The 25,944-nt window shown below is 46.9% G+C and overlaps 2 protein-coding genes across 2 annotated transcripts in view; both read right to left on the bottom strand.

Moving 5' to 3' along the window:
- LMBRD1 (LMBR1 domain containing 1) overlaps positions 1–25,944 on the bottom strand; it is a 677,250-nt gene that overhangs the window by 447,102 nt on the left and 204,204 nt on the right. Inside the window, exon 5 of the mRNA XM_063916757.1 lies at positions 19,893–19,960. Coding sequence (XP_063772827.1) covers positions 19,893–19,960 — 68 coding nt within the window. The remainder of the gene's footprint in view (positions 1–19,892; positions 19,961–25,944) is intronic.
- LOC134909303 (WASH complex subunit 1-like) lies at positions 12,281–17,032 on the bottom strand. The gene is made up of 5 exons (XM_063916041.1): positions 16,913–17,032; positions 16,695–16,823; positions 14,089–14,256; positions 13,861–14,022; positions 12,281–13,001 (listed from the first exon to the last, which is right to left on the bottom strand). The coding sequence occupies exons 1-5, from the start codon at positions 17,030–17,032 to the stop codon at positions 12,363–12,365; spliced, it is 1,218 nt and encodes a 405-aa protein (XP_063772111.1). The 3' UTR covers positions 12,281–12,362.

Genomic DNA, 25,944 nt, shown 5'->3' on the forward strand with positions numbered 1-25,944 from the left:
ACACCAAAACACATATTTTCGTCAGATACGGTGATAATGTTTTACAGTCACCTCCTTTCTAGCCTTTATTAGAGTAGGGATGACCTCCTCCGGAATCCCCTTCTCAGCTAGGATCCGGCGTTCAACCGCCATGCCGTCAAACGTAACCGCGGTAAGTCTTGGAACACGCAAGGACCCTGCTGCAACAGGTCCTCCCTTAGAGGAAGAGGCCAGGGATCTCCTGTGAGCATCTCCTGAAGATCTGAGCACCAGGCCCTTTGAGGCCAGTCTGGAACAATGAGTATTGTCTGTACTCTTTTTCGCCTTATGATCCTCAACACCTTTGTGATGAGAGGAAGAGGAGGAAACACGTAGACCGATTGGAACACCCATGGTGTTACCAGGGCGTCTACTGCTACTGCCTGAGGGTCATGGAACCTGGCACAATACCTCCAAAGCTTCTTGTTGAGGCGTGACGCCATCATGTCTATTTGAGGAACTCCCCAAAGACCCGTTATCACTGCAAGGACTTCTTAATGAAGTCCCCACTCTCCTGGATGGAGATCGTGTCTGCTGAGGAAGTCTGCTTCCCAGTTGTCCACTCCCGGAATGAAGACAGCTGACAGACCACTTACGTGATTTTCTGCCCAGCAAAGAATGCTGGTTGCTTCCGCCATCGCGGCTCTGCTTCTTGTCCCACCTTGGCAGTTCACATGAGCTACTGCTGTGACATTGTCTGATTGAATCAGAACCGGTAGGTTGCGAAGAGACTCTCCGCTTGTCGAAGGCCGTTGTATATGGCTCTTAGCTCCAACACGTTGATGTGTAGACAGGACTCCTGGTCTGACCACAGTCCCTGAAAATTTCTTCCTTGGGTGACTGCTCCCCATCCTCAGAGGCTCGCGTCCGTGGTTACCAGGATCCAGTCCTGAATTCCGAACCTGCGACCCTCCAGAAGGTGAGCACTTTGCAGCCACCATAGAAGAGACACCCTGGTCCCGGGGACAGTGTTATTTTCCGATGTAAATGTAGATGGGACCCGGACCATTTGTCCAGAAGGTCCCATTGAAACGTCTCTGCATGGAACCTGCCGAAGGGGATGGCCTCGTAGGCTGCCACCATTTTCCCCAGGACACGAGTGCATTGATGAACTGACACTCTTTTTGGCTTTAGCAGGTCTCTGACCATGTTCTGGCTGTCCAGGGCTTTTTCCAACGGGAGAAAAACCTTCTTTTGTTCCATATCCAGTATCATACCTAGGAACATTAGTCGAGTTGTCGAAATCAACTGTGACTTCGGTAGATTTAGAATCCAACCGTGTTGCTTGAGCACTCTCAGAGAGAGTGTCACATTGCTCAGCAATTGCTCTCTTGATCTCGCCTTTATCAGGAGATCGTCCAAGTATGGGATAATTGTGACTCCATGCTTGCGCAGGACCATCATCATTTCCGCCATTATCTTGGTGAAAATCCTTGGGGCCGTGGAAAGCCCAAACTGCAACCTCTAAAAAAGGTAATGACAATCCTGTACAGTGAATCTCAGGTACTCCTGATGGGAAGGATATATGGGGACATGAAGGTAAGCATCCTTTATGTCCAGTGACACCATAAACTCCCCCTCCTCCATGCTGGCTATTATCGCCCTAAGCTATTCCATCTTGAATTTGAATCTTTTCATGTACAGGTTTAGCGATTTTAGATTCAAAATAGGTCTGACCGAACCATCCGGTTTCGGGACCACAAAGAGGGTTGAATAGTACCCTCTTCCCTGTTGGTTCAAGGGAACCCTGATAATTACTTGCTGCTGACACAGCGTTTGAATTGCAGCTAACACTACATCCCTGTCTGGGGTAGAAGCTGGTAAGGCCGACCTGTAAAAATTGGCGTGGGGGCACCTCTTTGAATTCCAGTTTGTAGCCTTGGGAAACTATTTCCAACGCCCAAGGATTCAGGTCTGAGCTGACCCAGACCTGGCTGAAGAGTCGAAGACGATCCCCCACCGATGCGGACTCCCGCAGGGGAGACCCAGTGTCATGCAGTGGGTTTTGTAGAAGCCGGGGAGGACTTCTGTTCCTGGGCACCAGCCGAAGCAGGTGTTCTTTTCCCTCTACCTTTACCTCTGGCAAGGAAGGAGGATCCCCGACCTCTTCTGGACTTTTGTGACCGAAAGGACTGCATCTGATATTTTGGAGTTTTCTTCTGCTGTTGGGGAATAAATGGTAAAAAGTTAGATTTACCTGTGGTAGCTGTGGACACCAGGTCCGCCAGCCCATCCCCAAACAACACGTCTCCCCTATAGGGTAGAACCTCCATATGCTTTTTTGAATCCGCATCACCCGTCCACTGGCGGGTCCATAAGGATCTTCTCGCTGAAATAGCCATGGCATTGGCTCTGGAAGCCAGTAATCCAATGTCCCTTTGAGCGTCTCTCATATACAAGACTGCGTCTTTGATATGGGCTAGAATTAACAAAACAGTATCTCTATCCATGGTATCAAGGTCAGCCGACAGGTTATCTGTCCAGGCAGAAATTGTGCTACATTCCCATGCCGACGCAATAGTCGGTCTTAGCAAAGCTCCAGTATGTGAATAAAAAGACTTTAAAGTAGTCTCTTGCCTGCGATCCGCAGGATCCTCGAGGGCCGCTGTGTCTGGAGACGGTAGCGCCACTTTCTTTGACAGTCGCGTTAAAGCCTTGTCCACAGTGGGAGAGGATTCCCAACGTACCCTGTCCTGTGTAGGTTAGGGGTATGCCATATTAATTCTTTTGGGAATCTGCGGTCTCTTATCCGGAGTCTCCCAAGCTTTTACAAAAAACTCATTAATTTCATGAGATGGGGGAAAGTTTATTATCGGTTTCTTTTCCTTAAACATGTGTACCCTCATGTCAGGAACAGAGGGTTCATCAGCAATATGCAACACATCTCTTATTGCTGTAATCATACACTGAATGCTCTTTGTCACCTTAGGGTGCAATTTAGCTTCATCATAGTCGACACTGGAATCAGAGTACGTGTCAGTAGTTGTGTCCACAATTTTTGCCAAGGGACGCTTTTGAGACCCCGACGGGCCCTGTGAGTCGGTCCAATCCGAGGATTGACCCCCTGACGCCTCCCCGAATTCAGCCTTATCTAGCCTCTTATGTAAAGATGTCACACTTGCATTCAACATATGCCACATGTCCATCCATTCCTGAGTCGGCACTACCGATGGGGGACACACCACTCATCTGCTCTACCTCCTCCTTGGAGAAGCCTTCCGCTTCAGACATGTCGACACGCACGTACCGACCCCCCACACACACAGGGATATACCTATAAGGGGACAAAACCCCAACCAGGCCCTTAGGAGAGACAGAGAGAGAGTTGCCAGCACACACCCAGCGCCCAAATGACACTGGAAAATAAATTTTAAACCTAGCGGTAAATCTATTTCTCCTAGTCCGTAGAGGATGCTGGGGACTCCGTAAGGACCATGGGGTATAGACGGGCTCCACAGGAGATAGGGCACCTAAAAAGAACTTTGACTATGGGTGTGCACTGGCTCCTCCCTCTATGCCCCTCCTCCAGACCTCAGTTAGAGAACTGTGCCCAGAGGAGATGGACAATGCAAGGCAGGATTTAGCAATCCAAGGGCAAGATTCATACCAGCCCACACCAATCATACCATGTAACCTGGAACATACATAACCAGTTAACAGTATGAACAAAACAACAGTAAAGGTCCAAGACCGATGTCAACTGTAACATTACCCTTATGTAAGCAACAACTATATACAAGTCTTGCAGAGTTTCCGCACTGGGACGGGCGCCCAGCATCCTCTACGGACTAGGAGAAATAGATTTACCGGTAGGTTTAAAATCTTATTTTCTCTCACGTCCTAGAGGATGCTGGGGACTCCGTAAAGACCATGGAGTTTATACCAATGCATCCAATCGGGCGGGAGAGTGCGTATGACTCTGCAGCACCGACTGCGCAAACGCTAGGTCCTCATCAGCCAGGGTATCAAACTTGTAGAATTTAGCAAAAGTGTTTGACCCCGACCAAGTCGCCGCTCGGCAAAGCTGTAATGCCGAGACGCCTCGGGCAGCCGCCCAAGAAGAGCCCACCTTCCTAGTGGAATGGGCATTGACCGAATTTGGTACCGACAATCCAGCCGTAGAGTAAGCCTGCTGAATCGTATTACAGATTCAGCGAGCAATAGTCTGCTTCAAAGCTGGAGCGCCAATCTTATTGTCCGCATACAGGACAAACAGAGCCTCTGTTTTCCTAATTCTAGCCGTCCTGGCTACATACATTTTTAAGGCCCTGACTACGTCCAGGGATCTGGAATCCTCCAGGTCACTCGTAGCCACAGGCACCACAATAGGTTGATTCATATGGAACGAAGAAACCACTTTAGGCAAAAATTGCGGATGTGTCCTCAATTCAGCTCGATCCACATGAAAAATCAAGTAGGGGCTCTTGTGTGACAAAGCCGCCAATTTTGACACTCACCTTGCTGATGCTAAGGCCAACAACATGACACCTTCCAGGTAAGAAATTTCAACTCAACCTTGTTAAGCGGTTCAAACCAGTGTGAGTTTAGGAACTGCAACACCACGTTCAGGTCCCATGGTGCCACTGGAGGCACAAAAGGGGGCTGGATGTGCAGCACTCCCTTTACAAACGTCTGGACTTCTGGAAGAGAAGACAATTCCTTCTGAAAGAAAATCGAGAGGGCCGAAATCTGTACCTTAACAGAGCCTAATTTCAGGCCCATATCCACTCCTGTCTGTAGGAAGTGGAGAAGACGACCCAGATGAAAATCTTCCGTAGGTGCATTCTTGGTCTCACACCAAGACACATACTTTCGCCAGATACGGTGATAATGTTTTATTGTCAGCTCCTTCCTAGCCTTTATTAAAGTAGGGATGACCTCTTCCGGAATCCCCTTTTTCGCTAGGATTCGGCGTTCAACCGACATGCCGTCAAACGTAACCGCGGTAAGTCTTGAAATACACAGGGCCCCTGCTGCAACAGGTCTTCCCTCAGAGGAAGAGGCAAGGGATCTCCTGTGAGCATCTCTTGTAGATCCGAATACCAGGCCCTTCGAGGCCAGTCTGGGACAACGAGTATCGTTCGTACTCATCTTCGTCTTATGATCCTCAACACTTTTGTAATGAGAGGAAGAGGAGGAAACACGTAGACCGATTTGAACACCCAGGGTGTTACCAGAGCGTCTACTGCTACTGCCTGAGGGTCCCGAGACCTGGCGCAATACCTCTGAAGTTTTTTGTTGAGGCGTGACGCCATCATGTGTATTTGAGGAGTCCACCAAAGACGTGTTACGTCTGCAAAGACTTCTTGATGAAGTCCCCACTCTCCTGGATGGAGATCGTGTCTGCTGAGGAAGTCTGCTTCCCAGTTGTCCCCTCCCGGAATGAAGACAGCTGACAGAGTGCTTACATGATTTTCTGCCCAGCGAAGGATTCTTGTGGCTTCCGCCATCGCGACTCTGCTTTTTGTCCCGCCTTGGCGGTTCACATGAGCCACTGCTGTGACATTGCCTGATTGAATCAGAACCGGTAGGTTTCGAAGAAAACTCTCCGCTTGTCGAAGGCCGTTGTAAATGGCCCTGAGTTCCAACACATTGATGTGGAGACAGGACTCCTGGTCTGACCAAAGACCCTGAAAATTTTTTCCCTGTGTGACCGCTCCCCATCCTCAGAGGCTCGCGTCCGTGGTAACCAGGATCCAATCCTGAATTCCGAACCTGCGACCCTCCAGGAGGTGAGCACTTTGCAACCACCACAGGAGGGACACTCTGGTCCCTGGGGACAGAGTTATTTTCCGATGTAAGTGCAGATGGGACCCGGACCACTTGTCCAGAAGGCCCCATTGAAAAGTCCTTGCATGGAACCTTCCGAAGGGAATGGCCTCGTAGGCCGCCACCATTTTCCCCAGAACTCGAGTGCATTGGTGAACTGACACCCTTTTCGGTTTTAGCAGGTCTCTGACCATGTTCTGGATGTCTTGGGCTTTCTCTATTGGGAGGAAGACCTTCATTTGTTCCGTATCCAGTATTATACCAAGGAACGGTAGTCGAGTTGTCGGAATCAACTGAGACTTCGGTAGATTTAGAATTCAACCGTGTTGCTGGAGCACTCTCAGAGAGAGCGCCACACTGCTCAGCAATTTCTCCCTTGATCTCGCATTTATCAGGAGATCGTCCAAGTATGGGATAATTGTGACTCCATGCTTGCGCAGGACAACCATCATTTCCGCCATTATCTTGGTGAAAATCCTCGGGGCCGTGGAGAGTCCAAACGGCAACGTCTGAAATTGGTAATGACAATCCTGTACAGCATATCTCAGGTATTCCTGATGGGGGGCATATATGGGGACATGAAGGTACGCATCCTTTATGTCCAGAGACACCATAAACTCCCCCTCCTCCATGTTGGCTATTATCGTTCTGAGAGATTCCATTTTGAATTTGAATCTTTTTATGTACAGGTTTAGGGATTTCAGATTCAAAATAGGTCTGACCGAACCGTCCGGTTTCGGGACCACAAAGAGGGTTGAGTAGTAACCTCTTCCCTGCTGGTGCAGGGGAACCTTGATTATCACTTGCTGTATACACAGCGTTTGAATTGCAGCTAACACTATATCCCTTTCCGATGTGGAAGCTGGTAGGGCCGATTTGAAAAATCGGCGCGGGGGCACCTCCTCGAATTCCAATTTGTAACCCTGGGAAACTATTTCCACCACCCAGGGATTAAGGTCCGAAATGACCCAGGCCTGACTGAAAAGTCGAAGACGTGCCCCCACCGATGCGGACTCCCTCAGGGAAGCCCCAGCGTCATGCTGTGGGTTTTGGAGCAGCCGGGGAGGACTTTGGTTCCTGGGCACCTGCCGAAGCAGGTGCTCTCTTGCCTCTGCCCTTACCTCTGGCGAGGAAAGAGGATCCCCGACCTCTTTTGGACTTGTGCGACCGAAAGGACTGCATCTGATAGGGTGTTACTTTCTTTTGCTGTTGGGGAATATATGGTAAAAAATTTGATTTACCTGCTGTAGCTGTGGAAACCAGGTCCGTCAGCCCATCCCCAAACAATACATCACCCTTATAGGGTAGTACTTCCATATGTTTCTTGGAATCCGCATCACCCGTCCATTGGCGAGTCCATAAGGATCTTCTCGCTGAGACAGACATGGCATTGGCCCTAGAAGCTAGCAATCCAATGTCCCTTTGAGCATCCCTCATAAATAAGACTGCGTCTTTAATATGGGCTAGAGTTAGGAATATAGTATCCTTATCCATATTATCAAATTGATCTGTCAGCTCATCTGTCCAAGCTGCAATTGCGCTACACACCCATGCCGACGCAATTGTCGGTCTTAGCACAGCACCCGTATGAGAATAAATACACTTTAAGGTAGTTTCTTGCCTGCGATCTGCAGGGTCCTTAAGGGCTGCTGTGTCAGGAGACGGTAGCGCCACTTTCTTGGACAAGCGCGTCAGGGCCTTGTCCACAGTGGGGGGTGGTTCCCAAATCTCCCTGTCCTGCTTAGGGAAGGGGTATGCCATATAAATTCTTTTGGGGATCTGCGGTCTCTTATCCGGAGTCACCCAAGCTTTTCCAAAGAATTCATTTAATTCATGAGATGTGGGAAAGTTAATAATCTGTTTCTTTTCCTTAAACATGTGTACCCTTGTGTCGGGGACCGAGGGTTCATCCACAATATGCAACACATCCCTTATTGCCACAATCATGCACTGAATGGTTTTAGTCACCCTAGGGTGTAATTTTACTTCGTCATAGTCGACACTGGAATCAGAATCCGTGTCGGTAGTAGTGACTTGTGTTAAGGGACGCTTTTGAGACCCCGATGGGCCCTGTGAGTCGGTCCAATCCGAGGATTGACCCCCTGATGTCCCCCCTAATTCAGCCTTATCAAGCCTTTTATGTAAAGATGCCACACTTGCATTCAACATATGCCACATGTCCATCCAATCTGGAGTCGGCACAACCGATGGGGACACACCACTCATTTGCTCCACCTTCTCCTTGGAGAAGCCTTCCGCCTCAGACATGTGGACACACACGTACCGACACCCCACACACACAGGGATTAACCTATAAGGGGACAAAACCCCAACCAGGCCCTAAGGAGAGACAGATAGAGAGTATGCCAGCACACACCAGCGCTTAAAAACACTGGAAAAAATATGTCCAGATAGCGCTTTTTTATATATAATATGCCAATTCCCACTCACTGCGTCGCTAATGTGCCCCCCTCCTCTTTTTTCAAGCCTGTGAAGTTCAGCAGGGGAGAGACCAGGGAGCCAGCGTTTTCTCATGCAGCTTCTGTGGAGAAAATGGCGCTGGTTAGTGCTGAGGATCAAGCCCCGCCCACCCGATGGCGGGCTTCGGTCCCAGTGATTTTTCAATAAAATGGCGGGGGATCATAGATTTACTGCCTCCGCAGCCTAATCAAACTGTATTTGGCCAAATGTGAGGCTTATCGCTGCCCAGGGCGCGCGCGCCCCCCCCCCCCCCCCCCTGCACCCTTCAGTGCTGCTCTGTATGTGTGTGACTGGGAGCAATGGCACGTAGCTTACCGCTTCGCGCCTTACCTCATGAAGATCTGATGTCTTCTGCCACCTAAGATGTCTTCTGCCTGCTCTATCCGGCTTCTATCTTCTGCATCTGTGAGGAGGACGGCGGCGCGGCTCCGGGACGAACCCCAGGTGAGACCTGTGTTCCGACTCCCTCTGGAGCGAATGGTGTCCAGTAGCCTTAGAAGCATTGCCCAACTTGACAAGCCAGCTCTGCTTCTCTCTCCTCGGTCCTACGATGCAGGGAGCCAGTTGCCAACAGGACTCCCTGAAAATAAAAAACCTAACAAAATTCTTCTTCAATAGAAAACTCTGGAGAGCTCTCTGCAGTGCACCCATTCTCCTCTGGGCACAAGATCTAACTGAGGTCTGGAGGAGGGGCATAGAGGGAGGAGCCAGTGCACACCCATAGTCAAAGTTCTTTTTAGGTGCCCTATCTCCTGTGGAGCCCGTCTATACCCCATGGTCCTTACGGAGTCCCCAGCATCTTGTAGGACGTAAGAGAAAAACCAGATGGCGCTTTTATATTTTATATACATATATATATATATATATATATATATATCCCCAATTTCCCACTCACTGCGCGCCAATGTGCCCCCCCCTTTCTTTTTTCCAACCTCTGAAACGTTCAGCAGGGGAGAGTCCGGGGAGCCAGCATTTCTCATCCAGCTCTGTGGAGAAAACGGCGCTGGTTAGTGCTGAGGGACCAAGCTCCGCCCCCCCAGCGGCGGGCTTCGGTCCTTCTTCAATTTTCACAAAAATGGCGGGGGATCAACTATTTGCTGCCTCCGCAGCCTAATAGCACCTTATTGCCCAAAAACGAGGTTTATTTCTGCCCAGGGCGCCCCCTGCGCCCTGCACCCATCAGTGCTGTGAGTGTGTTTTGTATGGGAGCAATGGCGCGCAGCTTACTGCTGCGCGCCTTACCTCATGAAGATCTGAAGTCTTCTGCCGCCTGAGATGTCTTCTTGTTTCTCATACTCACCCGGCTTCTATCTTCCGGCATCTGGGAGGAGGACGGCGGCGCGGTTCCGGGACGAACCCCAGGGTGAGACCTGTGTTCCGACTCCCCCTGGAGCTAATGGTGTCCAGTAGCCTAAGAAGCAGAGCCTATCAGTTAAGTAGGTCTGCTTCTCTCCCCTCAGTCCCACGATGCAGGGAGCCTGTTGCCAACAGGACTCCCTGAAAATAAAAAACCTAACAAAATTCTTTTTCCACAGAAAACTCAGGAGAGCTCTCTGCAGTGTGCCCTTCTCCTCTGGGCACAGAATCTAACTGAGGTCTGGAGGAGGGGCATAGAGGTAGGAGCCAGTGCACACCCATAGGAAAAGTTCTTTTAGGTGCCCATGTCTCCTGCAGAGCCCGTCTATACCCCATGGTCCTTACGGAGTCCCCAGCATCCTATAGTACGTAAGAGAAAATCGAATGCGAGTGCATCGCATGCTGACCAAAGCACACCAGATTTATCTGCAAGATCTTTCAAAATGTAAATAGAGGGCTAGGCTATCTAGGGGATATATAAACAGGCAGCCAATTTAATTCTGTGCACTTCAGTTTGCTTTGTGACTAGAAAACTTTGGTTTATACCTGCTGCTCGTTCCACATTGCTAGCTACCGTGCACTGCTTTGTTCTGCTTGCAATACAAAGTGTTTCTATACTGCTGTGAGTGTGTAGAGATGGAATCTACTCGCTATCAGGCTCTCACATGCTACTCTGTGCTGAAGATGAGGGGAGACAGGGAGAGGGCCCAGCAAAGGTGGAGAGAGAGATCTTGCTGCACGAAGGAGTGGGTGCTTAAGCGGTCTACTCGTTCCTACATGCCCCTCCTGGATGAGATCAGGGACAACAACCTGAATGACTACCGCAACTTCCTGCGCATGGATGATGACACCTTCCAGGATTTGCGGTGTCTGGTGACCCCCCATACTGAAGCGGGGTACCAAAAGGTGGCTTCCTATCCATGGTGAGGAGAGGCTCGTGGCTACCCTGCAGTTCCTTGCTACTGGACAGTCATTTGAGGAGCTGAAGTTTGGGACCCGTATCTCTGGGCAGGCTTTGGGACACATTATACCTGAAACCTGGAAGGATATTATCAAGATGCTTCAGTACAAGTACTACAAGGTAAGAAAATGACACCACACATTGCTTGTCGTGTAACAAAATGTTTTATTTTGCAAACTGAATTTGGTAGAAAAAATAACGTGCTTTATTAAATATGTAACTTTATTAAATATGTGGCCAACATAGCTAAACTTTAACAAACAGTATACGTTTTCATGATGCAGCACATTTATGAAATGGAAAAAAAAAGAAGCTATACAGTATATAGCGACAAATGTGGTGCATTCTAATACTACGCCATCGAGTGGTACCGCAGCCAGGGGCACAATGCACACAAGCAACTTGGGGTAGGAAGATGGGTCCCCGGTACCATCAACCTGCATGAAGTTGCATGTGTGCATTGTGCCCCTGGAGCGGTGCCACTCGATGGCGTAGTATTAGAATGCACCACATTTGTCGCTATATATAGCAAGGGCATTACATTTGTGAAACATTAAAAAAATGCCATATATATATATATCAAAATATATAACTATTTTTATAAATATGCAGCCAACATGGCTGAACCTTTTCAAACAGTTTCTGTATAGTAGCATCTGGTGCAGTATGAGATATGGTGGCAGCGGCACATGATTTCAGACTCCATGAGGAAGATTGCCTGTGGGTGACTGAACAAACAGACAGAAGAGGGAGACTGCCTATAACCGCCTGGTGGAGTAGTCATAGCTCACCTTCTTAGCGGACACTGTGGTCTGGGTCTGGAGAAATTGAGGTTCCCCGGCACCAACAACCTGCCCCTAGCAGCATGTTTGTATTGTGCGCCTAAAAGCGGTGTCACTCTTAACCATGGTTTTCATGATGCAGCACATCTGCATCATTACATTTATGACATGAAAAAAAATTGCTAGATATAGCAGCAGATGTGGTGCATTCTGAAACTACGGCGTTGAGTGGCACCGCAGCCAGGGGCACAATGCACACATGCAGCTTGGGGTAGGAAGATGGGTCCCTGGTTCCATCAACCTGCACCAATTTGCATGTGTGCATTGTGCCCCTGGCTGTGGTGCCACTCAATGCCACAGTATCAGAATGCACCACATATGCTGCAATATCTAAGTGCATGAATACATTTGTGAACCAAAAAAATTATTGTATATATATATTTATATATAAACATAAGTATTTTTAGTAATATGCGGCCAACATGGCTAAACTTTTTCAAACACTAGAACTTTATATTGATTCTTCAAATTTGAATTTTGAATATAAATATGGTGCAGTATGATATACAGTGTTTTTTAAGTGGCAGCGCTTTCAGGGGCACAATGCAAACATGCAAGTAGGCCCGGCTTCAGGCACCCCGGCAACATCAACATGACCCAAGCTGCATGTGTGCATTGTCCACCTTAAAGTGGTGCCACTAAAACACTATATCATAGTGCACCAGATTTATCGCAATATATACCTGGGCAGCAGGAATTTTATATATACCAACAGATGTAGTGCATTCTGATACTACGGTGTTGAGTGTCACCAGTGCCAGAGGCGCAATGCACGCATGCAGCTAGGGGCAGGAAGATGGGTCCCCGGTACCATCAACCTGTCCCTAGCAGCATGTGTGCATTGTCCGCCTGAAAGCGTTGACACTCACCGCAGTATCAGAAAGCACCACATCTGTTGGTATGTATAACAAGGGCAGCAGTAAATGAGAATCAACCTACATTTGAAAGAGACTTGTCTCCTCCACCTCCTCTTGTCCCCCCTGTAACCTCAAGGAGGTTAAAATTGCGGAGGGGACTGTGGATATGTGGCTGGCTTGGGAAGGGTAGCTGGGTTGAGGAGGAGATTGGATAGCGGGGGGAAGGGTGGTGGATGGGGGTGGGGTTTGAGGAGGATGGAAAGTGGAGGAAGGGTAGGTGGATGGGGTCCACGGTTGCGGATAACCGGAATGGTAGCAGGGATGCGGAGGAGGATGGGTACTGGAGGAAGAGTACGTGGGTGGTGAACTGAAGGTCAATGGGAGATGAGGAGCAGGTGCTTGAGGTTCTGACCCATGAACGTTCCACTCTGGTATCAGTTGTCCTGTGAGTGTTTTGTACAAAACCTGTGACACCAGGCACTGGCACTCTACTTGCTGTTGCTTGGAAACCTTACGCATGGTTTTGCTAACATATGATGCAAAGTCATCAAATTCATCAGGTTTCCAGAACAGCTGTGAACGAGCCTCCAATAGTAGCGGGTCTTCAACAAATTTGGTTTTCCGTGGCTTCCTCCTGGAACCCTGTAGCTGTGGAGATTTCAGGTCCTCTGCTGATGTGTTGTTGAGGACAGGGGTACAGCTGAGGTCTTCAGGTGTCTGTAGGGTAAAAAAAAAAATATTTAGTAAATATATATATTTTTTTTTTTTTTACAGTTTCCTACAAGCGTGGAAGAATGGCAAGCTATTGCAGAGGACTTTGACAGGAGCTGGAATTTCCCAAACTGTGGTGGTGCCATAGAAGGGAAACATGTGCCCATAACCACACCCACCAAGAGTTGGTCGGACTACTTTAATTATAAAGGCTACTTTAGCATTGTTCTCAGGGTGGTGGTCAATGCAAACTATGAATTTATTTTCTTGGATGTTGGGAAAAATGGTCGTTGCTCAGATGGTGTATCCTTGAAAAATATGCGCTTCTATGATAGGCTCACCACCAACTCCATTCATCTGCTGCCTGTTGAGCAAACAAAGACTGGCCTGGGATTTGTGTTCGTGGTAGATGAGGCCTTCGCACTGCACGAACACATAATGGAGCCCTACCCGCAAAGAGTCCTGAACCACGATAGGCACATTTTCAACTACCGCCTTTCTAGGGCCCGTCGGGTTGTTGAGAATGCATTTGGCATTCTCAGCAACCGGTTCAGGATCTTCCACCGACCCATAAACTTGAGACTGGACAAAATGGACTGTGTAGTAACAGCATGCTGTATACTGCACAACATGCTCCGACGCAAGGCCATGAGGCAAATGCCTTTGCTCCCAGCAGGACCGGAAGATCCTAACCAGCCAGTGGTGAAAGTGCTGATTTCCTCGTGGGACCGCCTGCAGTACCCTTATGCGGCACTGCAAAGGCAAAAGAAGTCCATGAAAAATATAATGCTTTTTTTCAATGGGGAAGGAGTTGTGGCATGGCAGGAGGAATATATTAGGTAAGAACAATTTAAAAGCAACTTACCCCTTCGGCCTCCTCCACATCCAGACTTCCATTCTCGGGCTTTGCAATCACCACTAGGGACTCCTTAGCTGACCGTTTCTCCAGGAGGAAGTTTAGTTCTTTGGAATACCACAGCTGCGGAATATAGACCTTGTCTGCAACAGCCCCTGACCTCTTGGACTCCTATACCTCGCGGTTCTCTTTTACAAAGACTGTCCGTATATTGGCAATTTTCTTCCGGACCCAGACCACTGAGGCCGCAAAGAAGGTGGGCTTGGCGTACTCCACCAGGCGGTTAAAAGCAGCCTCCCTCTTCTGTTTGTTGCTGTAGTCTGGTGAGGACGTCAGCCACAGACACTCCTCCTCACGGTAGAGGCTGATAAAGCCCAATAGGAAATTGCGGCTCTCATAGGACATCTGCAGAATGAAGAAAAAAAAAAAGAAATATTAATAAACATGAAAAAAGTTCCATTATTCGGGTTAAATAATGTTTGTTTTTTAGTATTATTCTGGTTAAATAAAGTTTGTTTTCTAGCTGTGAGTTACCTAAAATATGTTGTGATGATACATTGGTGTGCAGGGTGCAGCAGCATAATGGTGGGCAGTGGAGCAGCATAATGGCTGACAGGGTGCGGCCAGAGGCTTGCAGTGGGGCAGCATTTTGGACAGTGGGCCAGTATAATGGTGGGTGCAGCAGCATAATGGAGGGCAGTGGCTTGCAGTGGGGTAGCATAATGACGGACAGGGTGCGGCCAGTGGCTTGCAGTGGAGCAGCGGGCCAGTATAATGGTGGCTGCAGCAGCATAATGGTGGGCAGTGGCTTGCAAGTGGGGTAGCATAATGGCAGACAGTGCGCGGCCAGTGGCTTGCAGTGGTGCAGCGGGCCAGTATAATGGTGACTGCAGCAGCATAATGGTGGGCAGTGGCTTGCAGTGGGGTAGCATAATGGCAGACAGGGCGCGGCCAGTGGCTTGCAGTTTTGCAGCATTTTGGGCAGTGGGCCAGTATAGTGGTGGGTGCAGCAGCATAATGGTGGGCAGTGGCTTGCAGTGGGGCAGCATAATGGCGGAAAGGGCGCGGCCCGGAGCTTGCAGTGGTGCAGCATTTTGGGCAGTGTGCCAATATAATGATGGGTAGAGCAGCATAATGGTGGGCAGTGGCTTGCAGTGGTGCAGCATTTTGGGTAGTGGGCCAGTGTAATGGTGGGCAGTGCCTTGCAGTGGTGCAGCATTTTGGGCAGTGGGCCAGCATTTTGGGCAGTGGGCCAGTAGAATGGTGGGTAGAGCAGCATAATGGTGGGCAGTGGTGGTAAAACATAATAATCATTGTTGGCCAGTGGCTTAGCATGCCTACCTTGTCCGCTGTTTGGGAGCTATGCAGCGTGCTTCCAGCCTCCTCTCCAGTCCTGTGCGCAGTGGGGGGAAAAGAGGAGTGGCCAGGAAATCGGCTCCTATCTTCACAGATCACAACTCTCAGTGTGATAAATCGAAAGAGGTAAAAAAACAGCATGCGATCGCACTGCGCACTGTGCCCGTGCATCGCGTCACATGATACCTAAAATGTGTATATAATCCTTCGATTTACCTCACAGATGCGGTCGAAATCGAAGGATTGTACCCGATATCTCACAAGTGTATGGGCTACATAAGGATTGTCCTTATTATAGGATTTACCAGTGTTGCCACAGGCACGTTTGAAGAGTGGACACCTCAAAAATATCACGGCCACCGAATTCATAACGCATTTCAGATTAGGAAATCCTTCAACAGAAGCATGGTAGCATGTCTCCTAGAATCCCTATTTGTAGCTATAGAGCATATTCAGACACTCCCCTAGGCGGTGTTTACTTTTCCTACTTTTTGCTGCATTTTAAAGATACCAGAAGTGACACAGCAGCTTTTTCCCACCGTCTACATAATTTTTTCTGCAACCACAATTATTGCAGGAAGCGGATGGTGCTCCTGTGGGCCACATGTTCCCAACCGGAAGTTATACAATCCGTGATTGCGTTCCACAGAGGGCTTTGTGACCCCTTAACCACTCCTGTGTGGTGATATGCTTTTGTTTTATGTCTTTATGCGAGTGTGATGCACAAATAAATGGTCTTTTAACCTTGACAATCCTGCACTATTGTCCTATTCGCTCTGTTTTTAAGATTTACCAGAAGCTTTTAAAAAGTGAATACCCTCTTAAAAAGAAAGTAAGACCTACATTGACTATTTTCAAAATGTTATTGTGCCAGTGTGGTAGGTGGGGTACACATTAGGTGATCTATCATTGTGATGCGGATCAGAACAAATAATGTCCTAAACGTCTAATGTGTACACTCAATTGCGCAGGATGATGATGAGGAGTAGAATGAGGAGTTGTTTTAGGGCGACAGCATCACAATAAAAAGAATATCAATTTAGCATGGAAACAATCCATCAACAAAACAATTACAGCTGTAAAGGAAGTCACAATTTGAAATTAGCAGCCCAGGGTTCCCATATTATACATCACGTTGGGATGAGTTTTTCAGGATGTGTCATTTATTTCACACAATCTATCTTTATAAAGACTTGTTATATTGATTCAGAGAAAGGCAAAGCAAGAGAAAAAAGCACCTGTCAAATTTATCCTTCATGTGGTTACAAAATAAAATTATAATTGCAAGCAAGGGACACCTAAATGGAAGCCTGGTATTAAAATGAAATTGAATTGACAGGGAAATTTGGCACCATTCTTCCACAAGAAAGTCAATCGATTGACGCCTGGTTGATGGTGGTGGGAAACGCGATGTCTAGGACATGTTTCAGAACGTCCTCAATTGAGAACAGCTCTGGTGAATAAAATTGGCATAACATATAGATAACATGAGTACCACCTTCATTTAACCATTGAGTGACACATGTTCTGAAGTTGTGGTCATTGTAATCCTGGAAGATAACCCTGATGCATTGTACTTCATTGTACAAAGTAGCAATAAACATTTTCTTTGCCTTCTAAGGAAATAACAAAATTAAAAACATGCCATGAAAATGCACCCAACAACTTTGCAGAATCACAAAATCTCTTCAGTTTAAAAACATACAGAGCTATAGAGTTCTATACAAATCCACAAGTTCAACTTATCCAGTTGAAACATGGTGAATGACGATTCCTCAGACGATATCACCACTGCATGGTATTCTATTGCCTGTGTCATCACCATTTTAAGCACAGAAACCCTTCTATGACATCCTGCTCTGCAGTGTTCATTCTAATTTTTTTAGAAAAAACTGACTGCTCATACCACAAGTTTGATCTGTATTTGTGTCTGTTTTGCCTTGCATATTAAATTAACTTGTCAGTGAAGCTCCTACAAAATGCATTCCACCATTCACACACCAGCCCCCACCAGACAATCAGAGCCGGCCAGCATACTTAATCATCAGCTAGACCATGCAGGAACGTTACTAGCTCAATTAAGACAAGAGTCATAACTATGTGGGAGGCATTTGAGGCTCATGAGATAATTAAGTGAATAATACAGTATGTATGTCACACACAGTGCAGGACATCAGGCAATGTAAATAATGTCTGAATTCTGTTAGTCAAGTAAGCAATTATGTTCATTACCAACTTTGCATAGGAATTCTTAACAATTCCTAATATATGTTAGGCTGTGTTGTAAACTGAAGATCTAATTCCAACAACATGGGCAATAACATGGAGATATTCCCGCTTTGCCGCTGTAACAGCCTGTACTCTTCCTGGGACAAAGCTACATGGATCACATCCATTTAGCTACAACAGTTAGTCACTAACGTTGGGTGATATGGCCTGGATCATTAGTGGTGTCCCAATTCTCACAAAAAGATGTTTTATTGGGGTTGTGGTCAAGGATCTGTGCACCAGTTCTGTTCTTCCACAGCAAACTCTTTATTTTATTATTTTATATTTTTATGCACATTTCTTTGTGCGCCGCGGCCATGTTATGATGAAACTCGAAAGGACCTTCCCTAGAATATCATTGTAAGCTGTAGTATTAACATTTGCAAATGCTGAGAACAGGCTAATTCCTCAAAACCAGCACCAGACCACTAATTCCCTTGCACCAAACTTTAAAATTTCAGTACAGATTTTGACAGCAAGCATTCTCCTGGCATCCACCAGATTTGACCATAAACATAAAGTAAATGCATATATAGATAATGTATATATTTTACTTCTTGTGGACAGATGACTTATACAGCAGTAAAATCTACACCTGCATCTACAGTCTTTTTATTTCCAAACAAATATGCATGCAGAATATAGTATGCAGGACGGAGGATGAAGTGGCACAGTGAGGGCGATGCAGTATAGATGAGCGAGCGGTACGGAAAAGTGGAATGCAGGATAGAGGGGAGAGGTGACGGCACGGTGAGTGAGCAGGATGGAGGAAGAGGTGCCATGGTGAGTGAGATGCAGGACAAAGGAGCAGGCACAGCGAGCGGAATGCAGGATAGAGGGGAGAGGTGACGGCACGGTGAGTGAGCAGGATGGAGGAAGAGGTGCCATGGTGAGTGAGATGCAGGACAAAGGAGAAGGCACAGCGAGCGGGATGCAGGATAGACGGGGAGGCGGCACAGTGAGTGTGGTACAGAAAATTACTTCTTTCCTCAACAGCCCCATTAAAACATATGAGCGCCGCAGGATAAGAAATATGGAGATAACAGGAATAATGAGAAAAGGTCTCCTCCCCGGGGGAGGAAACCAGATATCGTGTGGCCATACACTGAAATTTCTCACTGTGTATTGGTCAAGATATGTCGTGGGTTTCAGGCTGTCAGATAAAATGTCTCTCAGTCTGACAGACATTTAATCTGATAATGTATGCCCAGCATTAGTAAGGACTACAAAAGCTAGGTGGTCTGGAAAATGTTAACTGTTAGGGGTCCTCGAGGACCAGGTTGGCAGACCTTGCGCTACAGAATGTAAATGTGGCTTACATTGGACCCTATAAATGCCAGCCTTATACTGTATGTTGGCACTAATTAAACAGCATAACTATTTAAGCAGACAATTAAAGGTTTTCTTCAAATAGTTTATACCCGTATATGAAATAAGGGTTACTTACTCTACAGTAAATTCTAAAGATATTAGAAAAAATAAAGAAGTTTTGTGAGGATATAAAGGCCATAATATGGATCTTTAAGGCTATTTTGAATATCCTTTCTAATTTAAAACAGAGGAAGAATTAGTGTATGCAACAATGTCCACTAAAGAAATGGCACAATCAGTTTACCCATATATTATGTACTAGAGATTTATATACACAAATTAGCAAAATTTTACTACACTTCGGGTAAGTAAAGCTAAGGTGGGTTCAGGATTTTAGTGCAGTATTTAGTACCCCGAAACTTATTATGTTTATAGAAAATGTGGGGAGAACTTGGTTATACAGGTTGAGTATCCCATATCCAAATATTCCGAAATACGGACTTTTTTGAGTGCGAGTGAGATAGTGAAACCTTTGTTTTCTCATGGCTCAATGTACACAAACTTTGTTTAATACACAAAGTTATTAAAAATATTGTATTAAATGACCTTCAGGCTGTGTGTATAAGGTGTATATGAAACATAAATGAATTGTGTGAATGTACACACACTTTGTTTAATGCACAAAGTTATAAAAAATATTGGCTAAAATTACCTACAGGCTGTGTGTATAAGGTGTATATGTAACATAAATGCATTCTGTGCTTAGATTTAGGTCCCATCACCATGATATCTCATTATGGTATGCAATTATTCCAAAATACGGAAAAATCCCATATCCAAAAATACCTCTGGTCCCAAGCATTTTGGATAAGGGAAACTCAACCTATACTAATATGTAAAAACAGGTAATATTCTATATAACATTAAAAATCAATTATTATACTCACTGGTATAATGCACTAAATAAATTTGCCACAAAATAAATAAATGTACTTTAAAGAGCAAAAGTGCCTGAATTACAATAAAAAGGACGAAAAACTTAAATCTGAATATGGCATTGAAGACTTGGAAACTAGAATATTTGCAAAGACAATGAATCTACTTACCCAACAAGAAGTAGACATGCGCACACTAGAATGAATCCAAATGTGTACTTCAGAGCACTGTTTATTTGCTACATGGGAAGAAAAAAAAAAAAAGCAAGGTCAGTTAGCAGGTATTACCACAGGGTTTGATTTTTATTTTATTTTTTTTAATTTCGGCGTTACTGGCCCAATGTAGGAGCCATCATGGATAGGATGCTGTACAGCACCCTATATATATGTCATCAAACCCAGATTTGGGCACCCAGTTAGTAGGTATGGTGCCATTGTTTAGGCACTTAAAATTTATGTCACTCATTAATAGATGTTTTGATACATCCTCACTATTGGACATGAAATTGGGGATCATAAAATTCTTAAAACACATGTATTACTGTATAACTATTTACTTCTATTACAGGTTCATAAATATACATTAAAAAAAAAAGTTTACATGCAGTGAGGTGAGGTCGGTGAAGCAAAGCCTTTTCTATCATACTCCAGTATACGCCTGAGTTTTGACAACACAAATTATACGGAAAAAAAAACAGACTATAATTATAAATATCTTCTTTATATAATTCTAATACTTTTTATAGTCAAAACTCTGGAGTAAAAAAAAATAATAAGATTTTACTCACCGGTAAATCTATTTCTCGTAGTCCGTAGTGGATGCTGGGGACTCCGTAAGGACCATGGGGAATAGACGGGCTCCGCAGGAGACTGGGCACTCTAAGAAAGAATTAGGACTACTGGTGTGCACTGGCTCCTCCCTCTATGCCCCTCCTCCAGACCTCAGTTAAGGAAACTGTGCCCGGACGAGCTGACATTACAAGGAAAGGATTTGGGAATCCAGGGTAAGACTCATACCAGCCACACCAATCACACCGTATAACTTGTGATAACATACCCAGTTAACAGTATGAAAAACAACAGAGCATCAGACAACCTGATGCAACATAACATAACCCTTATTTAAGCAATAACTATATACAAGTATTGCAGAAGAAGTCCGCACTTGGGACGGGCGCCCAGCATCCACTACGGACTACGAGAAATAGATTTACCGGTGAGTAAAATCTTATTTTCTCTAACGTCCTTGTGGATGCTGGGGACTCCGTAAGGAACATGGGGATTATACCAAAGCTCCCAAACAGGCGGGAGAGTGCGGATGACTCTGCAGCACCGAGTGAGCAAACACAAGGTCCTCCTCAGCCAGGGTATCAAACTTGTAGAATTTTGCAAACGTGTTTGAACCCGACCAAGTAGCTGCTCGGCAAAGCCGTAATGCCGAGACCCCTCGGGCAGCCGCCCAAGAAGAGCCCACCTTCCTTGTGGAATGGGCTTTTACTGATTTTGGAGGCGGCAATCCAGCCGCAAAATGAGCCTGCTGAATCGTGTTACAGATCCAGCGAGCAATAGTTTGCTTTGAAGCAGGAGCACCCAGCTTGTTGGATGCATACAGGATAAACAACGACTCAGTTTTCCTGACTCCAGCCGTTCTGGCTACATAAATCTTCAAAGCCCTGACTACATCTAGTAACTTGGAATCCTCCAAGTCACGAGTAGCTGCAGGTACCACAATAGGTTGGTTCAAATGAAAAGATGACACCACTTTCGGCAGAAATTGCGGACGAGTCCGTAATTCTGTTCTATCCATATGGAAAACCAGATAGGGGCTTTTACATGACAAAGCCGCCAATTCTGACACCCGCCTAGCCGAAGCTAAGGCCAATAGCATGACCACTTTCCACGTGAGATACTTTAGCTCCACAGTCTTAAGTGGCTCAAACCAGTGAGATTTCAGGAAACTCGACACCACGTTAAGATTCCAAGGTGCCACTGGTGGCACAAAAGGGGGCTGAATATGCAGCACTCCCTTTACAAACGTCTGAACCTCAGGAAGTGAAGCCAGTTCCTTTTGAAAGAAAATGGATAGGGCCGAAACCTGGACCTTTGTGAACCCTAATTTTAAGCCCATAGTCACTCCCGACTGTAGGAAGTGCAGGAACCGGCCCAGCTGGAATCCCTCTGTAGGGGCCTTCCTGGCCTCACACCAAGCAACATATTTTTGCCATATACGGTGATAATGTTTTGCTGTCACGTCCTTCCTAGCCTTTATCAGCGTAGGAATAACTTCATCCAGAATGCCTTTTTCTGCTAGGGTCCTGCGTTCAACCGCCATGCCGTCAAACGCAGCCGCGGTAAGTCTTGGAACAGACAGGGCCTCTGTTGCAACAGATCCTGTCTGAGAGGCAGAGGAAATGGGTCCTCTGTGAGCATTTCTTGCCGTTCCGGGTACCAAGTCCTTCTTGGCCAATCCGGAACAATGAGTATTGTTCTCACTCCTCTTTTTCTTACGATTCTCAGCACCTTGGGTATGAGAGGAAGAGGAAGAAACACATAGACCGACTGGAACACCCACGGTGTTACTAGTGCGTCCACAGCTATCGCCTGAGGGTCTCTTGACCTGGCGCAATACCTTTGTAGCTTTTTGTTGAGACGGGATGCCATCATGTCCACCTGTGGCAGTTCCCATCGATTTGTAATCTGTGTGAAGACTTCTTGATGAAGTCCCCACTCTCCCGTGTGGAGGTTGTGCCTGCTGAGGAAGTCTGCTTCCCAGTTGTCAACTCCCGGAATGAACACTGCCGACAGTGCTTTTACATGATTCTCCGCCCCGCGAAAAATTCTGGTGGCTTCCGCCATCGCCACCCTGATCCTTGTGCCGCCTTGGTGGTTTACATGAGCCACTGCGGTGATGTTGTCTGCCTGAACAGCACCGGTTGGTTGCGAAGCAGAGGCTCCGCTTGACTTAGGGCGTTGTATATGGCCCTTAGTTCCAGGATATTGATGTGCAGACAAGCCTCCTGAGTTGACCACAGACCCTGGAAATTTCTTCCCTGAGTGACTGCCCCCCACCCTCGGAGGCTTGCATCCGTGGTCACCAGGACCCAGTCCTGAATGCCGAACCTGCGACCCTTGATAAGGTGAGCACTCTGCAGCCACCACAGAAGAGACACCCTGGCCCTGGGGGATAGTGTGATCAGCCACTGCATCTGAAGATGCGATCCGGACCACCTGTCCAACAGATCCCACTGACAGGTCCTCGCATGGAACCTGCCGAAGGGAATGGCTTCGTATGACGCCAACATCTTTCCCAGGACTCGCGTGCATTGATGCACCGACACCTGTTTTGGTTTTAAGAAGCCTCTGACCAGAGTCACGAGCTCCTGAGCCTTCTCCGCCGGGAGAAAAACCTTCTTCTGGTCTGTGTCCAGAATCATGCCCAAGAAGGGCAGACACATCGTAGGAATCAGCTGCGACTTTGGAATATTCAGAACCCAGCCGTGCTGTTGCAACACCTCCAGAGAGTGTGCTACGCTGATCAGCAACTGCTCTCTGGACCTCGCCTTTATGAGGAGATCGTCCAAGTATGGGATAATTGTAACTCCTTGCTTTCGCAGAAGCATCATCATTTCTGCCATTACCTTGGTAAATATTCTCGGTGCCGTGGACAGACCAAACGGCAACGTCTGGAATGGGTAATGACAATTCTGTACCACAAATCTGAGGTACGCCTGATGAGGTGGATAAATGGGGACATGAAGGTATGCATCCTTTATGTCCTGAGACACCATATAATCCCCCCCTTCCAGGCTTGCGATGACCGCTCTGAGCGATTCCATCTTGCACTTGAACCTTTTCAGGTATATGTTCAGGAATTTTAAATTCAATATGGGTCTGACCGAACCGTCCGGTTTCGGTACTACAAACATGGTCGAATAATAACCCTTTCCCTGTTGAAGGAGGGGAACCTTGACCACCACCTGCTGAAGATACAATTTGTGAATTGCAGTTAACACTGTTTCCCTCTGGTGGGGGGAAGCCGGCAGGGCCGTCGGTGAGGGGGCATCTTCTCAAAGTCCCGCTTGCATCCCTGAGACACAATATCTATTGCCCAGGGACCTAACAGGGAGCGAACCCACTTGTGGCTGAACTTACGCAGGCGTGCCTCCACCGGGCCTAGCTCCGCCTGTGGAGCCCAAGCGACATGCAGTGGATTTTTGTAGAGGCCGGGGAGGACTTCTGTTCCTGGGACCTAGCTGTGTTGTGCAGCTTCTTTCCTCTGCCCCCGCCTCTGGCAAGAAAGGACGCACCTCGGACTTTCTTGTTTCTTTGTTCTAAAGGCTGCATTTGATAATGTTGCGCTTTCCTAGGCTGTGCAGGAATATAAGGCAAAACAACAGAATTACCAGCTATAGCTGTGAAGACCAGGTCCGAGAACCCTTCTCCACACAATCCTCAGCCTTCCCTATGCCTCTTAAGTCGGCATCATCTGTCCATTGCATATTCTACAGGACACGTCAAGCAGAAATCGACATAGCTTTGTCTCTAGGACCCAGTATACTCATGTCTCTTTGGGCATGCTTTATATATATACAAACAAAACAGATACTCTCCCTTTTGCGCTATTAAACAGAAAGTGAGAAAGGATTGGGTTAAGGCTGCCAAATTCCACTAAGTCCCTTGTTAGGAGGGACTAAAAAGATACAAATATGTGCCAGTAGAGGAATGGGCGCACTTGGGTTGTTTTTCCACCCAATATTCAATGGGGAAAAACAGCAGTCTCCCTAAGATATTTACTCCTAATTCGTGAGCATAAAACCACATTTAACATGTTCCATGTAAAATTTATTACAACATAAAAGCAATGATACAAAACGGTATAGTATCTCTTCTTGCAGATAACACCATATAGTACAGAGGACCAGTTGAAATAACTTTGATAGATTCCTCCTTCTCCTTTGACAATTCGGAGATTTGATGTTTATGAACAAATAACCCGACGCGTTTCGTCTTACTCTAAGACTTCATCAGGGGTATGTCTCTAGTGCTTGATAAATACTGTTAGTGCATCAATGAAATGGCAATTACGTATTCTGGATACTTGAAAAAACCACACACCGGTGGGGTACACAGGTGAAAGTTAGATTAAGCCTTATGGTTAAGTGCTTGAATAACAAGTTCAAACGCATAGGCCTGAACGCAAGTTCAAATAGGTATGTGACCTTATGATTCAGGGATTTGGATAACAAGTTCAAATACACAGGTCTACCACAATTTCATATGCGTGTGTAACCTTACCAGTAGCTACAATAGCTTCAAGTCACAACCAGGGGATGCTCTATTTGAAGACAGTTCCCCCACAAGGCCCTTTGGAGAGACAGAGAGAGAGAGTATGCCAGCACACACCCCAGCGCTATATGACCCAGGAATCACACAGTAACTTAGTGTTAACCCTGTAGCTGCTGTATATATTGTTTTTATGCCAAATTTATGTGCCCCCCCTCTCTTTTCACCCTCTTCTATCGTGCTTCTAGAGGGGAGAGCCTGGGGAGCTTCCTCTCAGCGGAGCTGTGGAGAGAAAATGGCGCTGGTGAGTGCTGAGGAAGAAGCCCCGCCCCCTCAGCGGCGGGCTTATGTCCCGCGATTTTGTGTAAAAATAACGGCGGGGGCTTATGCATATATACAGTGCCCAGCTGTATATATGCCCTATTTTGCCAGGAGGTACTCAATTGCAGCCCAGGACGCCCCCCCCCCCCCCCCCCTGCGCCCTGCACCCTACAGTGACCGGAGTGTGTGGGTGTAATGTGGGAGCAATGGCGCACAGCTGCAGTGCTGTGCGCTACCTCATATGAAGACAGGAGTCTTCTGCCGCCGATTTTGATGTCTTCTAGCTTCACCCGCCGGCTTCTGTCTTCTGGCCCTGCGAGGGGGACGGTGGCGCGGCTCCGGGAACTGACGACCAAGGTTAAGTTCCTGTGTTCGATCCCTCTGGAGCTAATGGTGTCCAGTAGCCTAAGAAGCGCAACCTAGCCGCAGTTAGTAGGTTTGCTTCTCTCCCCTCAGTCCCACGTAGCAGAGAGAGTCTGTTGCCAGCAGAAGCTCTCTGAAAATAAAAAACCTAACTAAAATACTTTATTATTAGCAAGCTCAGGAGAGCTCACTAAAATGCACCCAGCTCCGTCCGGGCACAGATTCTAACTGAGGTCTGGAGGAGGGGCATAGACGG

The sequence above is a fragment of the Pseudophryne corroboree genome, chromosome 4, assembly GCF_028390025.1.
Source record: "Pseudophryne corroboree isolate aPseCor3 chromosome 4, aPseCor3.hap2, whole genome shotgun sequence".
In the NCBI taxonomy this organism is placed as follows: Eukaryota; Metazoa; Chordata; class Amphibia; order Anura; family Myobatrachidae; genus Pseudophryne; species Pseudophryne corroboree.

What these genes read in the sequence shown, in the direction of transcription:
- LOC134909303 (XM_063916041.1), bottom strand. Translation starts at nt 17,032, where the DNA reads ATGGTGATGACACAGGCAATAGAATACCATGCAGTGGTGATATCGTCT. An exon ending in GTATAGAACTCTATAGCTCT is followed by an intron (nt 16,824 to 16,912) that starts GTATGTTTTTAA and finishes TTATTTCCTTAG; the next exon opens with AAGGCAAAGAAAATGTTTAT. An exon ending in CCTTCTTTGCGGCCTCAGTG is followed by an intron (nt 14,023 to 14,088) that starts GTCTGGGTCCGG and finishes CGCGAGGTATAG; the next exon opens with GAGTCCAAGAGGTCAGGGGC.